The 14,297-nt window shown below is 41.3% G+C and overlaps 1 protein-coding gene across 1 annotated transcript; it reads right to left on the reverse strand.

Moving 5' to 3' along the window:
- Window positions 1–393: 393 nt before the first annotated feature.
- Window positions 394–14,211, reverse strand: CNPY3 (canopy FGF signaling regulator 3). The gene is made up of 7 exons (XM_073684346.1): window positions 14,170–14,211; window positions 11,726–11,825; window positions 9,060–9,189; window positions 8,676–8,772; window positions 7,254–7,376; window positions 7,050–7,167; window positions 394–1,312 (listed from the first exon to the last, which is right to left on the reverse strand). Exons 2-7 carry the CDS (start codon window positions 11,814–11,816, stop codon window positions 1,107–1,109), a joined length of 765 nt encoding a protein of 254 aa, XP_073540447.1. The 5' UTR covers window positions 11,817–11,825; window positions 14,170–14,211; the 3' UTR covers window positions 394–1,106.
- Between the last annotated feature and the right edge of the window lie 86 nt (window positions 14,212–14,297).

A 14,297-nucleotide genomic window follows, 5' to 3' on the forward strand; every position in this document is an offset into this window, starting at 1 on the left:
CCCAGCCAATTACTGGGCTCAGGGCGATGCCTCTCTGCCACTGCTCCTGGTCTTTTCTGGCAGGCTGCAGCACATGTGAGTGGCCCAGCCAATTACTGGGCTCAGGGCGATGCCTCTCTGCCACTGCTCCTGGTCTTTTCTGGCAGGCTGTAGCACATGTGAGTGGCCCAGCCAATTACTGGGCTCAGGGCGATGCCTCTCTGCCACTGCTCCTGGTCTTTGCTTACAGGCTGCAGCACATGTGAGTGGCCCAGCCAATCACTGGGCTCAGCATCGATGGTGAAATGGTTGGTACCCTGTTTGATTTTAGCCTAGCATACAACACATGACGTATTGTATGGAAGGCCATCCACCAGATAAAATTTACTTCTATCATCCAGGATTTTTTATATCTTTATATTTATTGTAAGAAAATAAAACCAGTCTGCAGAAAAGAAAGCCACGATCAATCGAAAACTGACACACAACAAATTTACATGACATTAAGCAAGAATGTGCTAGACAAAAGGAGAAAAAGTAAGAAGACTTATGCAATCAGAAAAGGTAAGGGGTTGGTAAGATAAGGAGGCAAAGGAGAGAAAAGAATGACAGACAAAGAACTGATGGGCATGGAGAAAGAGCTGAAAAATAGCAGGGAAAGCAAGTGATAGGCAAATCACTAGACAGAGATATATATGGGAGGAACTGTAGAGAAAGAAACAGTATAAAAAACAACACTTGCTGGGACCAGGCACATGACCCATGATGGACCCTTAATCATCACGACACTGATGCTTTCCATGCCAACAGGATTTATAAGTCATGTCCCTTCTCCCAGCACATATGTCAGCACAGAATTATTGACCTATTCAACAAGACAAAATAGCATTCCTGGCCATAGAAGTCACCAACTCAGAGAATGTAAAAATAGATCAACATGTCCAAGTAATTATTCTTATATTATCTATGGGAACCATCATCAGATCTTTCACGATATGTCCATTATCTTCACCAGTCTTCCCATATCCTGGATTGTAACCAGAAAGAAGGCCAAGATCCCAGCATATGCATCGTGCCTGGGGTGAAGGTGTTAACTGATCCAGTCCACTGGAGAGCTGAGGTTAGGGTCAGAGCTCATCACTAGGCCTGCTTTCAGGAATCTGTGTCTCCAGAGCTTCCAGGTTCCCTGGGACTTCTTCATCATTGCGCTTACCATTTGAGTCTTTTGAAACCTTCTTGGATTTCTTTTTTTCTCCTTTCTTGGTTGTTTTCTTCTTTCCAGACGATGGGCCAGGGTCCCCTTTCTTACCAGTCCACTTCTCAGAGAGGCAGCCTGGTTAAAATCAGTACAAAGTTACAACAAATGCCTTCTTTGATGTAAACACATACATGAAATTCTGCAATCAAGAAACCTCAAGTCCAGTTATTTGGAATTATGAAATCCATAATGATCCTTAATATTGCTTCCCAATGACACCACTTGCTTGTAAGGTCTCATTCATCAGATTGTACTGTGACTGAGACAAAATATAGTGCTTACAGACTTCTATGGGACCTCTGCATGGATCAGTTTCACAGAAAAAAATCACACCTGATCATTTAACATTTAAACTGAGGCCTTTAGAGTCTGAGCTCTAGTTCTTATTTTTTTGTAAATTCTATGAGCATTGCATGCACGGACACATTTGTATTGTGTTGTTGCCAGGGCTGTGGAGTCGGAGCCCATTTTGGTGGAGTCAGAATAAAATGGACCGATTCCTAAAATATATAATAAATTGGGTACAGTAGTTCAGTGCAGTTTGTGGGGAATATTTTTTCATAAGAATTTGGGAAAATTATGAAATGTCCTATAAATGTCTGTTCTATTCCTGATCTAAGGGTCTAGACTTTTAGCTGAGATGAATCTGTGCTACAGTAAATTTATCACTTACACATGAGCCGTGTATGAGGGAGTCGTGGAGTCGTGGATATTGAGGAGTCGGAGGTTTGGCTTACCGACTCCACAGCCCTGATTGTTGCTCATTTGAGGTTACATTTACCTAATTTTAAGACATTTTAAATAACAGACGCTTTCTTTTTATTATGTCCTCATAAATGAAAGCATAGAGTTCAAAGATAGTGGACTTTTTTTTTCATGACAGTATATAGGTCTGCAGGGACTCTTATGCACACAGCTCTGCCTTGTGGATTATGTCTAACGTAAATATAGCCACATCTTCTCTTAACCCCTTTCTGACCCAGGGACGTACTATTACGCAGAATGTGATAACGCCCATACACAAGCGGTGCGGGGCGATCGCCGCCAAGTGTCAGCTGATTGTCACAGCTGACACCCGGTACTATGTGCAAGGAGCGGTCAAGTGACAGTCCCATAGTGGGACAAAGTATAAAAGTTCAAAAAGTGTCAGGGAAAAAAAATAATAATTGAAAAAAAAAAAATTAAAAAAAAAGAAAAAAATAATCCAAAAAAAGAAAATATACTGTGCCCATAGATAATTATTATGAGAAGAAAAAAAAAAAACACAATAAGGGGTATCGCCGCATCCGGAACGTCCTGACCTATAAAACTGTCCCACTAGTTAACCCCTTTAGTGAACATGGTAAAAAAAAAACACGAAACAATAAAAAAAAAAATCACGATGCTTTATCATACCGCCAAACAAAAAAATGGACTCAACTCATCCAGCAAAAAACAAGCCATCACATGACTGTCGGCCAAACTATGGAAAAATTATAGCTCTCTAAATATGGCGATGCAAAAACTAGATTTTACAAAAATAAAATTTTTAGCATGTTACAGCTGTCAATCATAAAAACCCGATATGAATCTGGTATCGCTGTAATCGCACCGACCCGAAGAATAAAGTCACCTAATCACTTATACCACACGAGGAACGGCGTAAAAAATAAACGCTGGGGTTAGGGTTGGGGTTGTACTAGGGTTGGGATTTTTTTCAAAAGTAAAGAAAAAAAAATGATGACGATATGGTGACTAGTGTTGAGCAAGTGCTCGCTACTCGAGTTTGCATCGGGTGCTCGAGTGACATGCTCGAGTCTCCTCCTCATATGTTTTGCAGCGGTTATACGGCCAAAACAACATCGCGGGTATTGCCTGCCATGCACGAGTGATCCCCGCATGTTTTTTTTGGGTGTCTAACAACCGTGAAACATGGGAGTGGGGACTCGAGCATGTCACTCAAGCACGCACGATATATGGTGCATACCTGAGTACCCGATGTAAACTCAAGTAGCGAGCACTTGCACTCAAGACTAATGACAACTTATTCTGTATGATGACCTAATGTTATAAACTTCTGTGAAGCACCTGGGGGTTCAGGGTGCTCACCACACATCTAGATAAGTTCCCTGAGGGGTCTAGTTTCCAAAATGGTGTCAGTTGTGGGGGGTTTCCACTGTTTAAGCGCATCAGAGGTTCCCCAAACGCAACATGGCGTCCGCTCATTATTTCAAGCAAATTTTACAATCAAAAAGTCAAATGGCGGTCCTTCCCTTCCGAACCCTGCCGTGCGCCCAAACAGTGGTTTTCCCCACATATGGGGTATCGGCTTACTCAGGAGAAATTGCACAACAAACTGCATGGTGCAATTTCTCCTATTACCCTGAAAATGCTAAATTGGAGGCTGAAAAACATTTTTGTGGGAAAAATGTGAAAATTTTATTTTTACGACTCACTGTTATAAACTTCTGTGAAGCACCTGGGGGTTCAAGGTGCTCACCACACATCTAGATAAGTTCCCTGAGGGGTCTAGTTTCCAAAATGGTGTCACGCGTGGGGGGTTTCCACTGTTTAGGCACATCAGGGGCTCCCCAAACGCAACATGGTGTCCGCTAATTATTCAAGCAAATTTTACATTCAAAAAGTCAAATGGCGCTCCTTCCCTTCCGAGCATTTGTCTCTAACAGCCCTGCTGGTACCAAGTACTGGTTGCAGCTGTTATCCATTGCCCTCTCACCGCTCTGGCTCAGTCACACCGACTTTAATCAGCTCCCTGCAACGCGTTCGCAGGGGATCAATGGCTTACTGTGATGGCCGAAGGTCTGCCGAAGACCCCTTCGTTGTCATCTCAGTCCTCCTGTGAAGCCCAGCCATAGGCTGAACTCTATAGAATACTGAGATTTTAACAACCCTTTACAGCCTGTGAAGTATTAGTACGCACAGGCTGTAATCCCCCGGTTCAGTGAGGGCTCCGGCAGTGAGCCCGCACTGAACCGAGCACATGTCAGCTGATTATTACAGCTGACATGTGCCCGCAACAGCCACTGGTGGAATCGCGATCCACCCGCGGCTGTTAACATGTTAAATGCCGCTGTCAATCTCTGACAGCGGCACTTAACTCGCGCTTCCGGGAAGAGCGTCCTACGCCCCGCCCATCGGCGACCCCATCACGTGATCGCGGGTCACCGATGGGTGGGCATGACAACCCAGGGTCTCCAGCAGACCCCTGTGGTTGTCATGAAAAGATTGCTATGAGCGCCAACTAGTGGTCGGCACTCATAGCACAGGAGCATTTCTCCTACATAGAGGTGATCTGTTCATCACCTCTATGTAGCAGAGGCGATCAGGTAATTACTGCTTCTAGTCTCCTATGTAGACTATTGAAGCATGCAGTAAGTGTAAAAAAAATGTTTTTAAAAATATTTAAAAATTAAAAAAAATATAAAAGTTTAAATCATCCCCCTTTCACCCCATTCAAAATAAAATAATAAAAAAAAAAAACCTTCATAGACATATTTGGTATCGCCGCGTTCAGAATCACCCAATCTATCAATATAAAAAAATAATCGGTAAACGGCGTAACGAGAAAAAATTCTAAAATGCCAGAATTACGTTTTTTGGTCGCCGCAAAATTGAAATAAAATGCAATAACGGACGATCAAAACATTGTATCTACCCCAAATGTTATCAATAAAAAAGTCAGCCTAGCGCGCAAAAAATAAGCCCTCACCCGGCCCCCAGATCCCGAAAAATGGAGACGCTACGGGTCTTAGAAAATGGCGCTATTTTTTATTTATTTTTTTTACCAAATTTTAAAACATTTTTTCATTACTTAAATATAAAAGAACCTATACATGTTTGGTGTCTATGAACTCGTAATGACCTGGAGAATAATAATGATAGGTCAGTTTTAGTATTCAGTGAACGTGGTAAAAAAAAAAAAAAAAAACAACAACTGTGGTATTGCATTTTTTTTGCAATTTCACCGCACTTGGAATTTTTTTCCCGTTTTCCCGTACACGATATGGTAAAACTAGTAATGGCGTTGAAAAGTACAACTCGTCCCGCAAAAAATAAGCCCTCACACGGCCATATTGACTAAAAAATAAAAACGCTATGGCTCTGGGAACAAGGGGAGCAAAAAACGAAAATGCAAAAACGGAAAATCCCAAGGTTGCGAAAGGGTTAACTATATACTACAATACTGTGGTATTTAAGTATGCAGCATAAGCAATCCAACGATTGCAGGTTCAAGACCCCTGAGGGAACTAAAAAACGAATAAAATATATACAAAAAACTAAAGGTTTAACAATTAAAAAAAAATCTAAAAAACATCTAAAAATTAAATCCATTCCCTTTCCACCTTTAAAAAACAAGGTAAAAATACACATATCTGGTATCTGGCATTCGCACAAGTTTGATCTATTAAAATATTGAATTAACGAGATCGGTAAAAGCCATGAAGAGAAAGAAAAAAAATCAAAAAGCCTAACTTGATTTTTTTTTTTTTGCAACGTCACCTCTCTAGGAAAATCTAATAACTAATCAAAAAAATAGTATGCAGACAAAATTAGCATCAATAACAAATTCAGCTCACTGTGCAAAATACAAGCCCTCACTCAACGATCCATCAATAGAAAGATAAAAATATTAAAAGTCTAAGAATATGGCAAAAAAAAAAGAACAAAATAATTTTTTTTGCAAGTTTTTTTCTATCACTCAAATAGAAAAAAATTGATGCATATTTAGTATTGCCATAATTGTACTACTGACCTGGATAATCATGTTTCCAGGTCATTAAAAAAATAAAAGTAGTAAAAACAAAACCCAAAAAAACAAATTGGTACAACTGCATTTTTTTTTTTCACAATTTCATCCAGCTTGATTTTTTTTTTCCAGTGTTGCAGTAAATTATTATAGTAAATTCAATGGTGCCATTCAAAACTTTAACTCATCCCACAAATAAACCCTTATAAATCTATGCCAATGGAAAAAAAAAAAGTTATGGCACTTGGGAGAAGGAGAGGAAAAAAATCAAAAGCCCAAAAACTAAAAATTCCCTGGTCCTTAAAAAGGTTCAATGGTTTAATACAAAAAAAATTGTTTTTTTAACTCCATTTTCCGAGATCTAACGTTTTTTTTAAGTTTTCTGTTGATGGAGGGCTTGTATTCCGTGTGCCAAGCATATGTTTTTATTGGTACCATTTTGAGGGATATTCATTATCGTTGTTTACAGTACAGATAAATTCTTTTCATATTTCTGAAAGATTGGACTTTTGTGGATGATGCGATACCAAATATGTTTATTTATTTAGTTTGTTTTAAAGTGGAAAAAGGGGAATGCTTTGAATTCTTAGATTTTTAAGCTCCTGTAGGGGATTTGAACCTGTGATCGATTGCTTGTTCTAGGTAGAGCAATAATTCTGTTATGCAGTATATAATCAAAATTATGTTCTATAAAGTCCTAAGACAAGATGGACAAAGAGGGCAGCCATTGAGGCTTTTAGCAGGCCCCTAGATGCCATGACAACCTGTTGGCACCCTGAAGTCACATCTCAGGGGGCTGGCAATTGCCCAATTTTGTGCCAATCATGTCACTGCTAGCAGAATTTAAATTGTTAAACATACATAATCATAGCAAGCTCCTACTACTCCTGTTATAGGCAAATGCTGGATGCACAACACAGCCGGCATCTGCCAGGAATGGTGCTTCTGAGCCCACTCCACACATGGAGAATTGACTCGTACCATTATGTCCTACACCGGGAAGAGGTTCGAGGTACTTGGAAAACAAGCAAGCAACTATATCATATCCCTTCTTAAACCACTCACTTTTATCTTGTCCCTTCAGGACATGTTTCGCACACAGAAAGTCAGTGATGTCCTCTTGCTGGTTATGCCGATACCAATCTTCAATGACGTCTTCAAACTCCTCCATCATGACATCACACTGCAGGTAAGAACAAGCTATGTGTAAGCAGCAGCGTCACCAGGGATGGCACCAATATAAACATCCTCTAGTATCTCGCGATTTACCTGCTTCTTCATATCCGCCACCTCAGCAGACGTTTCATTCCACAGCTCGTACGGTATGTCCATCACCACTTTCACACCCTTGTGTACAAGATGATGCAACGTCTGGAAGGTTTCTGACATCCCCTAAATGAAACAGTGTTGAGTTGAGGTATATAAAAACACAACATCAGTGCTCATCTTTGAGTGTAACATATAAAATACCAAAACCTATAAAAATGGTAAATAACCAAGGAAATGGTACAAATAGATCACGTTTTATTAATCAATACATACAGGACAGGTAGAAAGTAGATAAATCATACCGAAAAAAGAAGCGACAGACACAACAGGAGGAGACAAGATCATAACAGCCCAAGAGAATATAATATATCATGTGTCAAAGGGGTGACAATGGGGATAGTATAGGGTAAGTCTAAATAATACAAATGATGACAAGAAGCAAATAGATAAAAAGGACTGATAGAAAATTGCCCTTTACTATTTCATCATATTAGTTGCTTTTTTTTTTTTTTTTTACTTATATGGGCGCCTCTCCTTCCCATAACATATAAAATACTAGACTAGAACATGCATTTTATACAAAAAAAAAAAATCTTGCTAAAAAGTGGCTTAATCCTATAACCGAGAGTAAAAGGGTCTGGATGGCATCAGACCCCTGACAGTTTCCATAAAGGGAACATGTCAGCGGATTCATGTTGCTCAAACCATGGGCACCATGAATCAGGGCCTGGTTGAACGATTGTAGTCAGGTGTATTTTCTTCTGAAACACTCCAGTGTTTCAGGAAAAATTTAGATAGAAGATCCAGCCAGGGAGGCACCAGACTAATCACATCTATGGCTATGGTCCCTGACTGGATCTTCTATCTAAAGTTTTGTCTAACTCTATTGTCTCTGATATACCAAGTAGTGTTTCAGAGAACATTGAACGTGCCATCAATCGTACAGCCAGGATCTGATTCATGCTGCCTATGGTTTGCATGAATGATCAGCTAATGGGGTCCTTTTAATCATAAGCGAGCATAAGAGAGTGGCAGGTAGAAAAACAGAGGACTGATCTCCATGGAGAAGTAAAAGGATTACCATAGCTACCAGCTGGGTATAAGCAGAACTGGTCTGATCAAGAACTTCATAGGCAAGTACACTAAAACCCATAGTGAGTGGTAAAATATTCGGAACTAATGGCCAAAATTAAAGCAAAAAGTTGGGGAACATAGCAGTCTCCAATCACAAAAATCTGAATTGAGTCACTGAAGCCCATACACCCATTCTGTGCAAATACAGATATACATGTTTATCCAGAACCAAAACCCTTGTGCAAGTGCTGACAGTGTCATTTGTCACCCATATGCTGAGTGCTGAGATAGACTTTCATTTCTACCCTGCCAGGAGTGTGCGTACAGTCCTCCATATACTGACTATACCTTGGCAAATCGATTACTGCCAGTACGTTCCTTATGGAGATTGTAGTCCAGCAGTCTTTGACAGAGGCCTTCTGTGACTTCTATCAGGCGGATATCACTGGAGAAAGAGATAAGACAGAAATGTAATTATTATTACGAAGAGTAGACATGTGGCAAGATGTCAAAGAATGATGTCTCCATCTCTATTAACAAAAATGAAAGCGAGGCAATACCCATCCATGACTGTAGGGCGGCAGCATACTGGCACATGTGGCAGACTCAGGAAGAGGGATGAGCGAAGCTCTGCCAGGCAGGAAATAACATGCTACGGCAGCATACTGTACCATGCGTTCCAGATGAAGCTCATGGAATCTAATTCCGGAAGTACGTAAATGAATAACTCACGAATTAGTGTACTTGATCTTGTTTTGTTTCTTGTCCCCGTCAAGAAACCCATATCGTGTATCAATAACCTCCCGTGTCCGGGATGTCTCTTCAAATGAGGATTTCAGCTCCAGGGCAACATACTTACAGACTGCAAGAGAGAAACTTTGCGCTTATTTAAATAGCTGGTAATAGCAGACTGGAGGGCACAGCATTCAACTCTCAAATACCTGCCTAGGGCCTGTGCACATTTGTCACAAAACCTGAAGGGTTCCCTGATGCCAGCAAAGTGAATGAGAGTTCTGAAGTCTCATGCACACGTAACAGTTTTTTGCTGCAGATTTAACTCATACTGATGAGTTGGGTAAAATCTGCCCCAAAAACAGATGCAAAAACGCATCAAAAGCGCACCTATTTTTCACAGCAATTTTCCTGCCAAAAGATGCAGAAATTTCTGCAGCAAAAACATGTGCATATACCCTTATTGTAATTCAAGGACCTCAGCACGTGTTACAGCCATCAGCAATGCATGCACCAAGCCCCTGCTGTGCTTCTACACAGCAGTCAACCTGAAGAGATAGAGCTGCGGTGTGAAGCATGGGGGATACAGATGTGGGGGGTTTTAAGTGCTATTATTTTGCACATATGCATTACTGTTACATTTAATTAAAGCTTAATTTAAGTGGAAAACTTTAAAGAGGTTCTACATTCTACAATACTTTAATATTGATGACCTATTCTTAGGATAGTTCATCAATACCAGATCGGTGGGGCTGTGACACCCGGCACCCACACTGATCAGCTGGCAGATGCCCAGTAGAGCTCCACCTACTGCCTTTTAACGCCACAGGCAGTCAGGACGATTTTTTGCATTTTTGACATTTATAAAAAAACTAAACAACAAAAAAATTATTAAACCCCCGCCATATAATTTCTGAATTTAGACACCTAGCACATTGTTAAAATGCCACTCAGTACTTTATACAAGCAGACACCTGCAAGCAATTTTGCATTAAAATAATTTTTTGTATTTAAAAATTGCATAAAAATGTATATTAGTGGATAAAAGTGTGACCCAAACAGAGAATTAGGTCATTAGTTATCATCCATTTATTTTTTGTGGACAATGGACGGCTTACAAGTTAAGCAGCAATTTTTCACATTTTCAAGAAATTTTAAGAAACCTATTTTTTTATAGACAATTCTGTTCTTAAGTGCCTTTGAGGAGGCCTATATTTTACCCCCTCACCCCAAACATAACACTATTTTATTAAGTGCATTTATTATACCATTCAAAATGGTATTTATCAAGCTTGTTAACCCCACAGGAGCTTGACATGAACTAATAGTAGAATGAAAAAATGAAAAATATTATTTTTTCCATTAAAACAAAGCTTTATCCCCAGAAGGAGTAATCAGAAAAAAAGATTGCTGCAATTTCTTATCCAATTTCTCCTGCATACAGGAAGGCCATATATGTGGCAGGGCTCATTTTACTGGAATAGTTAGCAAGCGCCATGTTGCATTTATGCCCAAGGTACCAGAACAGAAAAAAAAACACCAAAAGCAGACCTATTTTGGAAACTATACCCCTCAAAGAGTTCATTTAGTGGTGTAGAGTGCATTATGACCCCACCTAGATTTTTATAGCAGTGGGCAATAATGAAAATTATAGATATACACACTAATATATATATATATATATATATATATTTTTTTTTTTTTTTTTTTTTTTTATTTTATTTTTTTTTCTCTCCTTATATTGTATAGAGAATTAGAGAAAAAAAATATACTGCGATTTGTTATGCAATTATAAGAACTCAGAGTGTGACAAAGAAAGGAGCATATTTTGAATTTTAGCGTGCAAATTTGCTCCAATGGTTTTCGATCACCATATTGGATATATTGAGCTCCTGAGCTACCACTACAGTGGAAAACCCCCTACATGACCCCATTATGGAAACTACACCCCCATTTTACTCGACAGGTTTTCTTTAGCGCTGCGCTGTGAATAATTAAAAATTATGTTTGCTACAATATTATGTACAGTTTGTAAAATGAAACATTTTGAACTATGAGCAAATAAAAAAAAAATGCACCCTGTAATTAGACAATTTCTCCTTAGTACCCAATTTGTGGTTGTACTCTACTGCTTGGATGAACTGCAGGGCACAGAAGGGACGTGACCAGAATGTATCAATCCTCTTTTTCTTTTTTTTTTTACTGTCTTCAATGGAGAATCTCAATCCAAACAAGCCCTAGATCACTGCTGTAGCTGCAATCTAGGTCAAGATATGGCCATTAGTAGACGGGACACTGTCTACTGCTCCATTCATTGTCTTTGGAATCTGGTGAAGAAGCAGGGCGCTGCACTCTGCTAACTCCAGCACTGCTACAGTGGTGGGCATACTACATCCCAACAGGGCATTTCAGAGCCTTGCACTATGGATCGGTGGGGGTCCCATCGGATGGATACCCACTCACAAAGAAGTTTTAATAGGTGGTAACTATAAATGTTGCAAGTAATCCTTTAAATGGGCTTTGGTCTGCCAGCACATATATGATTGGGGCACAAATCACAGGGATTCCCTATGACATTAAAAAGAAATTCTGCCCATCCAAGCAAGAAGTAAATCGTTTCTCAGAAACTGATGATTAACAGCATTTTTTTTCTAACAACTACATACCTTCACATTTATTGGGAAGATGTACCCATTCATTGTCCACTGCATGTGCCAGTCCGATACTGAGCGGAAGAACGATGAGCAGGAGCCACATAGCTGAGGCCTGTAAAGAAGCAATCATTGATAAGGCACAGGGTGTGAGGATGCACCAGAACAAAATGAACGGAAGAGAATACTGCGACTCTTCCCCTATTACCTACACAACCAGAATGTAAACATGCCCAAAGCCCCCCATGCACAGCCCCGTCAACTGAGATCAGGAGTTGCGGAGGGGAGAATTGGGGCATGGTAAGTTTCCTTGGCAATTGGACCTCCCAATGTGAGAGGTGAGAAGGTAGCTGTAAGTATTAGACAAATCCACTGGTTTTGTTTTTGTCAGGGCCCACCAAACATTTCATGTGTATGGGGGTGACCAGACTTTTCCCGACAGCAGAACTCACAGCAAGGAAGGATCACGCGTTAAATGTCAACATGCACAATTGTTAGTACCCCCGACGGGTTATCCCCTCTCCTTGCTGAGCACACGTGCACGCTCAGCTGATGCACGCTTCTGTGTAACAGATGCCCTCTTTGCATCACTGCTCCAGGTAGGCACACACTCCTGCTGCGGCTCACAGGGGTTGTCTGGGAGTGTCAGATGGAACAGAAGAGTGAATGAGAACGTATAGGGCATGCCCTATAAGCAACAAATATAACCAATCGTATGATCGATAGAAAGTCCAAGTGCTGGGACCCTGACGTTCAAGAGAAAGGTGGTCCCAAAGTCCTGGATGTGCAGTATGTGAGAATGGACCTGTTGTGAGCATTTCAGACCATTGCAAAACTGTGGGGGTAGGTCTCAGCACCTGAGTCCTCAGCTAATAATTCTTGTTTTGTAAAAGAATTCTAAGGGAAACTTCAAACATACCATTATTTAGCTTAAAAGGTAAAAAACACACCAGGAATCAAGCATTTAGGCCCTGATAGATGAAGACTGGAGGTTTGTACACCAGTCAATGAAAGGGTGGCAGGAGTAAGAGTATGTGCCCACAGTCCGTGTCAAACCCGCAGTGGCCAGATGTTCCAGCATAGTTGATGGGATTTCTAGAAATCCCATATCCACTATGTGTCTCTGTGCACCTGCGGATCACACGCGGAAACTGACATGGGCGCGTCTTTCAGGACCCCAGCATGTCAATTTCTCTTGTGGGTCCGCATGCGGGCTTTCCCCATAGATTAACATCAATGAGGAAAATCCGCAAGTGGAAAAAGTAAAAATCGCGCCGCTCATTTGCATGATGAGGGTGGAAGCCGTGCGGCTATTCAGCAGTGTTGGGGCCGCATGTGGCTCCTGACTGTGGGGACAGCATAAATGAAGCATAAATTATGATAAATTTCTCAGGCACACTTGGCCATGACCCTATCCTGACCAACCTCCATAAACTACATTTCAAAAGGTGGCATATCTGCTGCAGACAGGTGTAAAAACACAACTGCGCAGAAAAAAAATGGTAACATTTCAAGAAGTTTTATGCCAGAATTCTGGAGAAATCTACTTGATGAATCTGTGAGGATTTTCTAAGCTGTATCTCAGTAAAATATCCATAATCCAGATACCCAGACCAACTGCGGGTCTCCTGACCTGAACTAGGAGCCTCAGACATATATGAAACTGCTAGTTTGGATCTGGATACCTGCAGCTGGGCTTGGCACTGCCACCTATGCATGGACCGGGAAGCACAGATGCCAGCTTTAGGCCACATGCACATGTTCAGTATTAGGTCAGTATTTTACCTCAGTATTTGTAAGCCAAAACCAGGAGAGGAACAGAGAAAAGGTATAATAGAAACACATCACCACTTCTGATTTTGGCTTACAAATACTGAACGTGTGAACGTGGGCTTACGTAGCAGCGTGCACCCTTATCTGAGAATCAGCTGAGACACCCCACAGATACGCACTATCCTGGCTCATCAGTAGGAGGCTGGTGAGTTTGGGGCCAGACACGGTGACCCGTAGTCACATGGTGAATGTCGGACGTGAGGCCATAGTGTGGCTGTACTCGCTACATGCCTGCGCTTTTCTCACCATGATGACGTACGTGGAGTGAAGGCTTCTTCTCTTAAAGGCAATGACATTGGGCTCCTGACAACCTAAGAAGAAATCCATGGAGCACAAACACCTGGTGACCCGCGGGGACGCCACTACTTCTCCCCATAGTGAGGCCTGGAGCTATGCCAACTGCACCCCACACGTCATCATAGAATTATTATTATTTCTATAGTATTCCGCAGCACTTCACATTGTAGAAGGCCTTGTACAGACCTATCATCACCAGCCTGGGCTATCCAGGAGCAGCTCACTACAGGCAGCTCTGAGGTGAGGCTGCCCTGCTCACAGCACAGGCAGGACTGCAGGTACCGACCAGTACGGAGACTAATGGGCTCCGCCGCTGTACGCCCCCTCACCTCATTCAGCGGTCTCTCTCCGGTAACTTCCGCTTTTCGCTGTCACGTGGGGCAGCAGCCAATCATAGAGCGCGCCGTGTTCTCCGTTCACGTGACCCAACTTCTGTTTCAGGGCGCAATACCTTTGG

Source organism: Phyllobates terribilis, unplaced genomic scaffold, assembly GCF_046119375.1.
Source record: "Phyllobates terribilis strain yellow unplaced genomic scaffold, ASM4611937v1 Scaffold_5__5_contigs__length_657084704, whole genome shotgun sequence".
Taxonomy (NCBI): Eukaryota; Metazoa; Chordata; class Amphibia; order Anura; family Dendrobatidae; genus Phyllobates; species Phyllobates terribilis.

Bases quoted from the DNA above. Each gene is read 5' to 3' on its own strand.
- CNPY3 (XM_073684346.1), bottom strand. From the start codon at position 11,816: ATGTGGCTCCTGCTCATCGTTCTTCCGCTCAGTATCGGACTGGCACAT. The intron at 9,190-11,725 runs GTATGTAGTTGT...TCTCTCTTGCAG, and splicing joins TCTTCCCAATAAATGTGAAG to TCTGTAAGTATGTTGCCCTG. The intron at 7,377-8,675 runs GTATAGTCAGTA...TGTTTCATTTAG, and splicing joins GCAGTAATCGATTTGCCAAG to GGGATGTCAGAAACCTTCCA.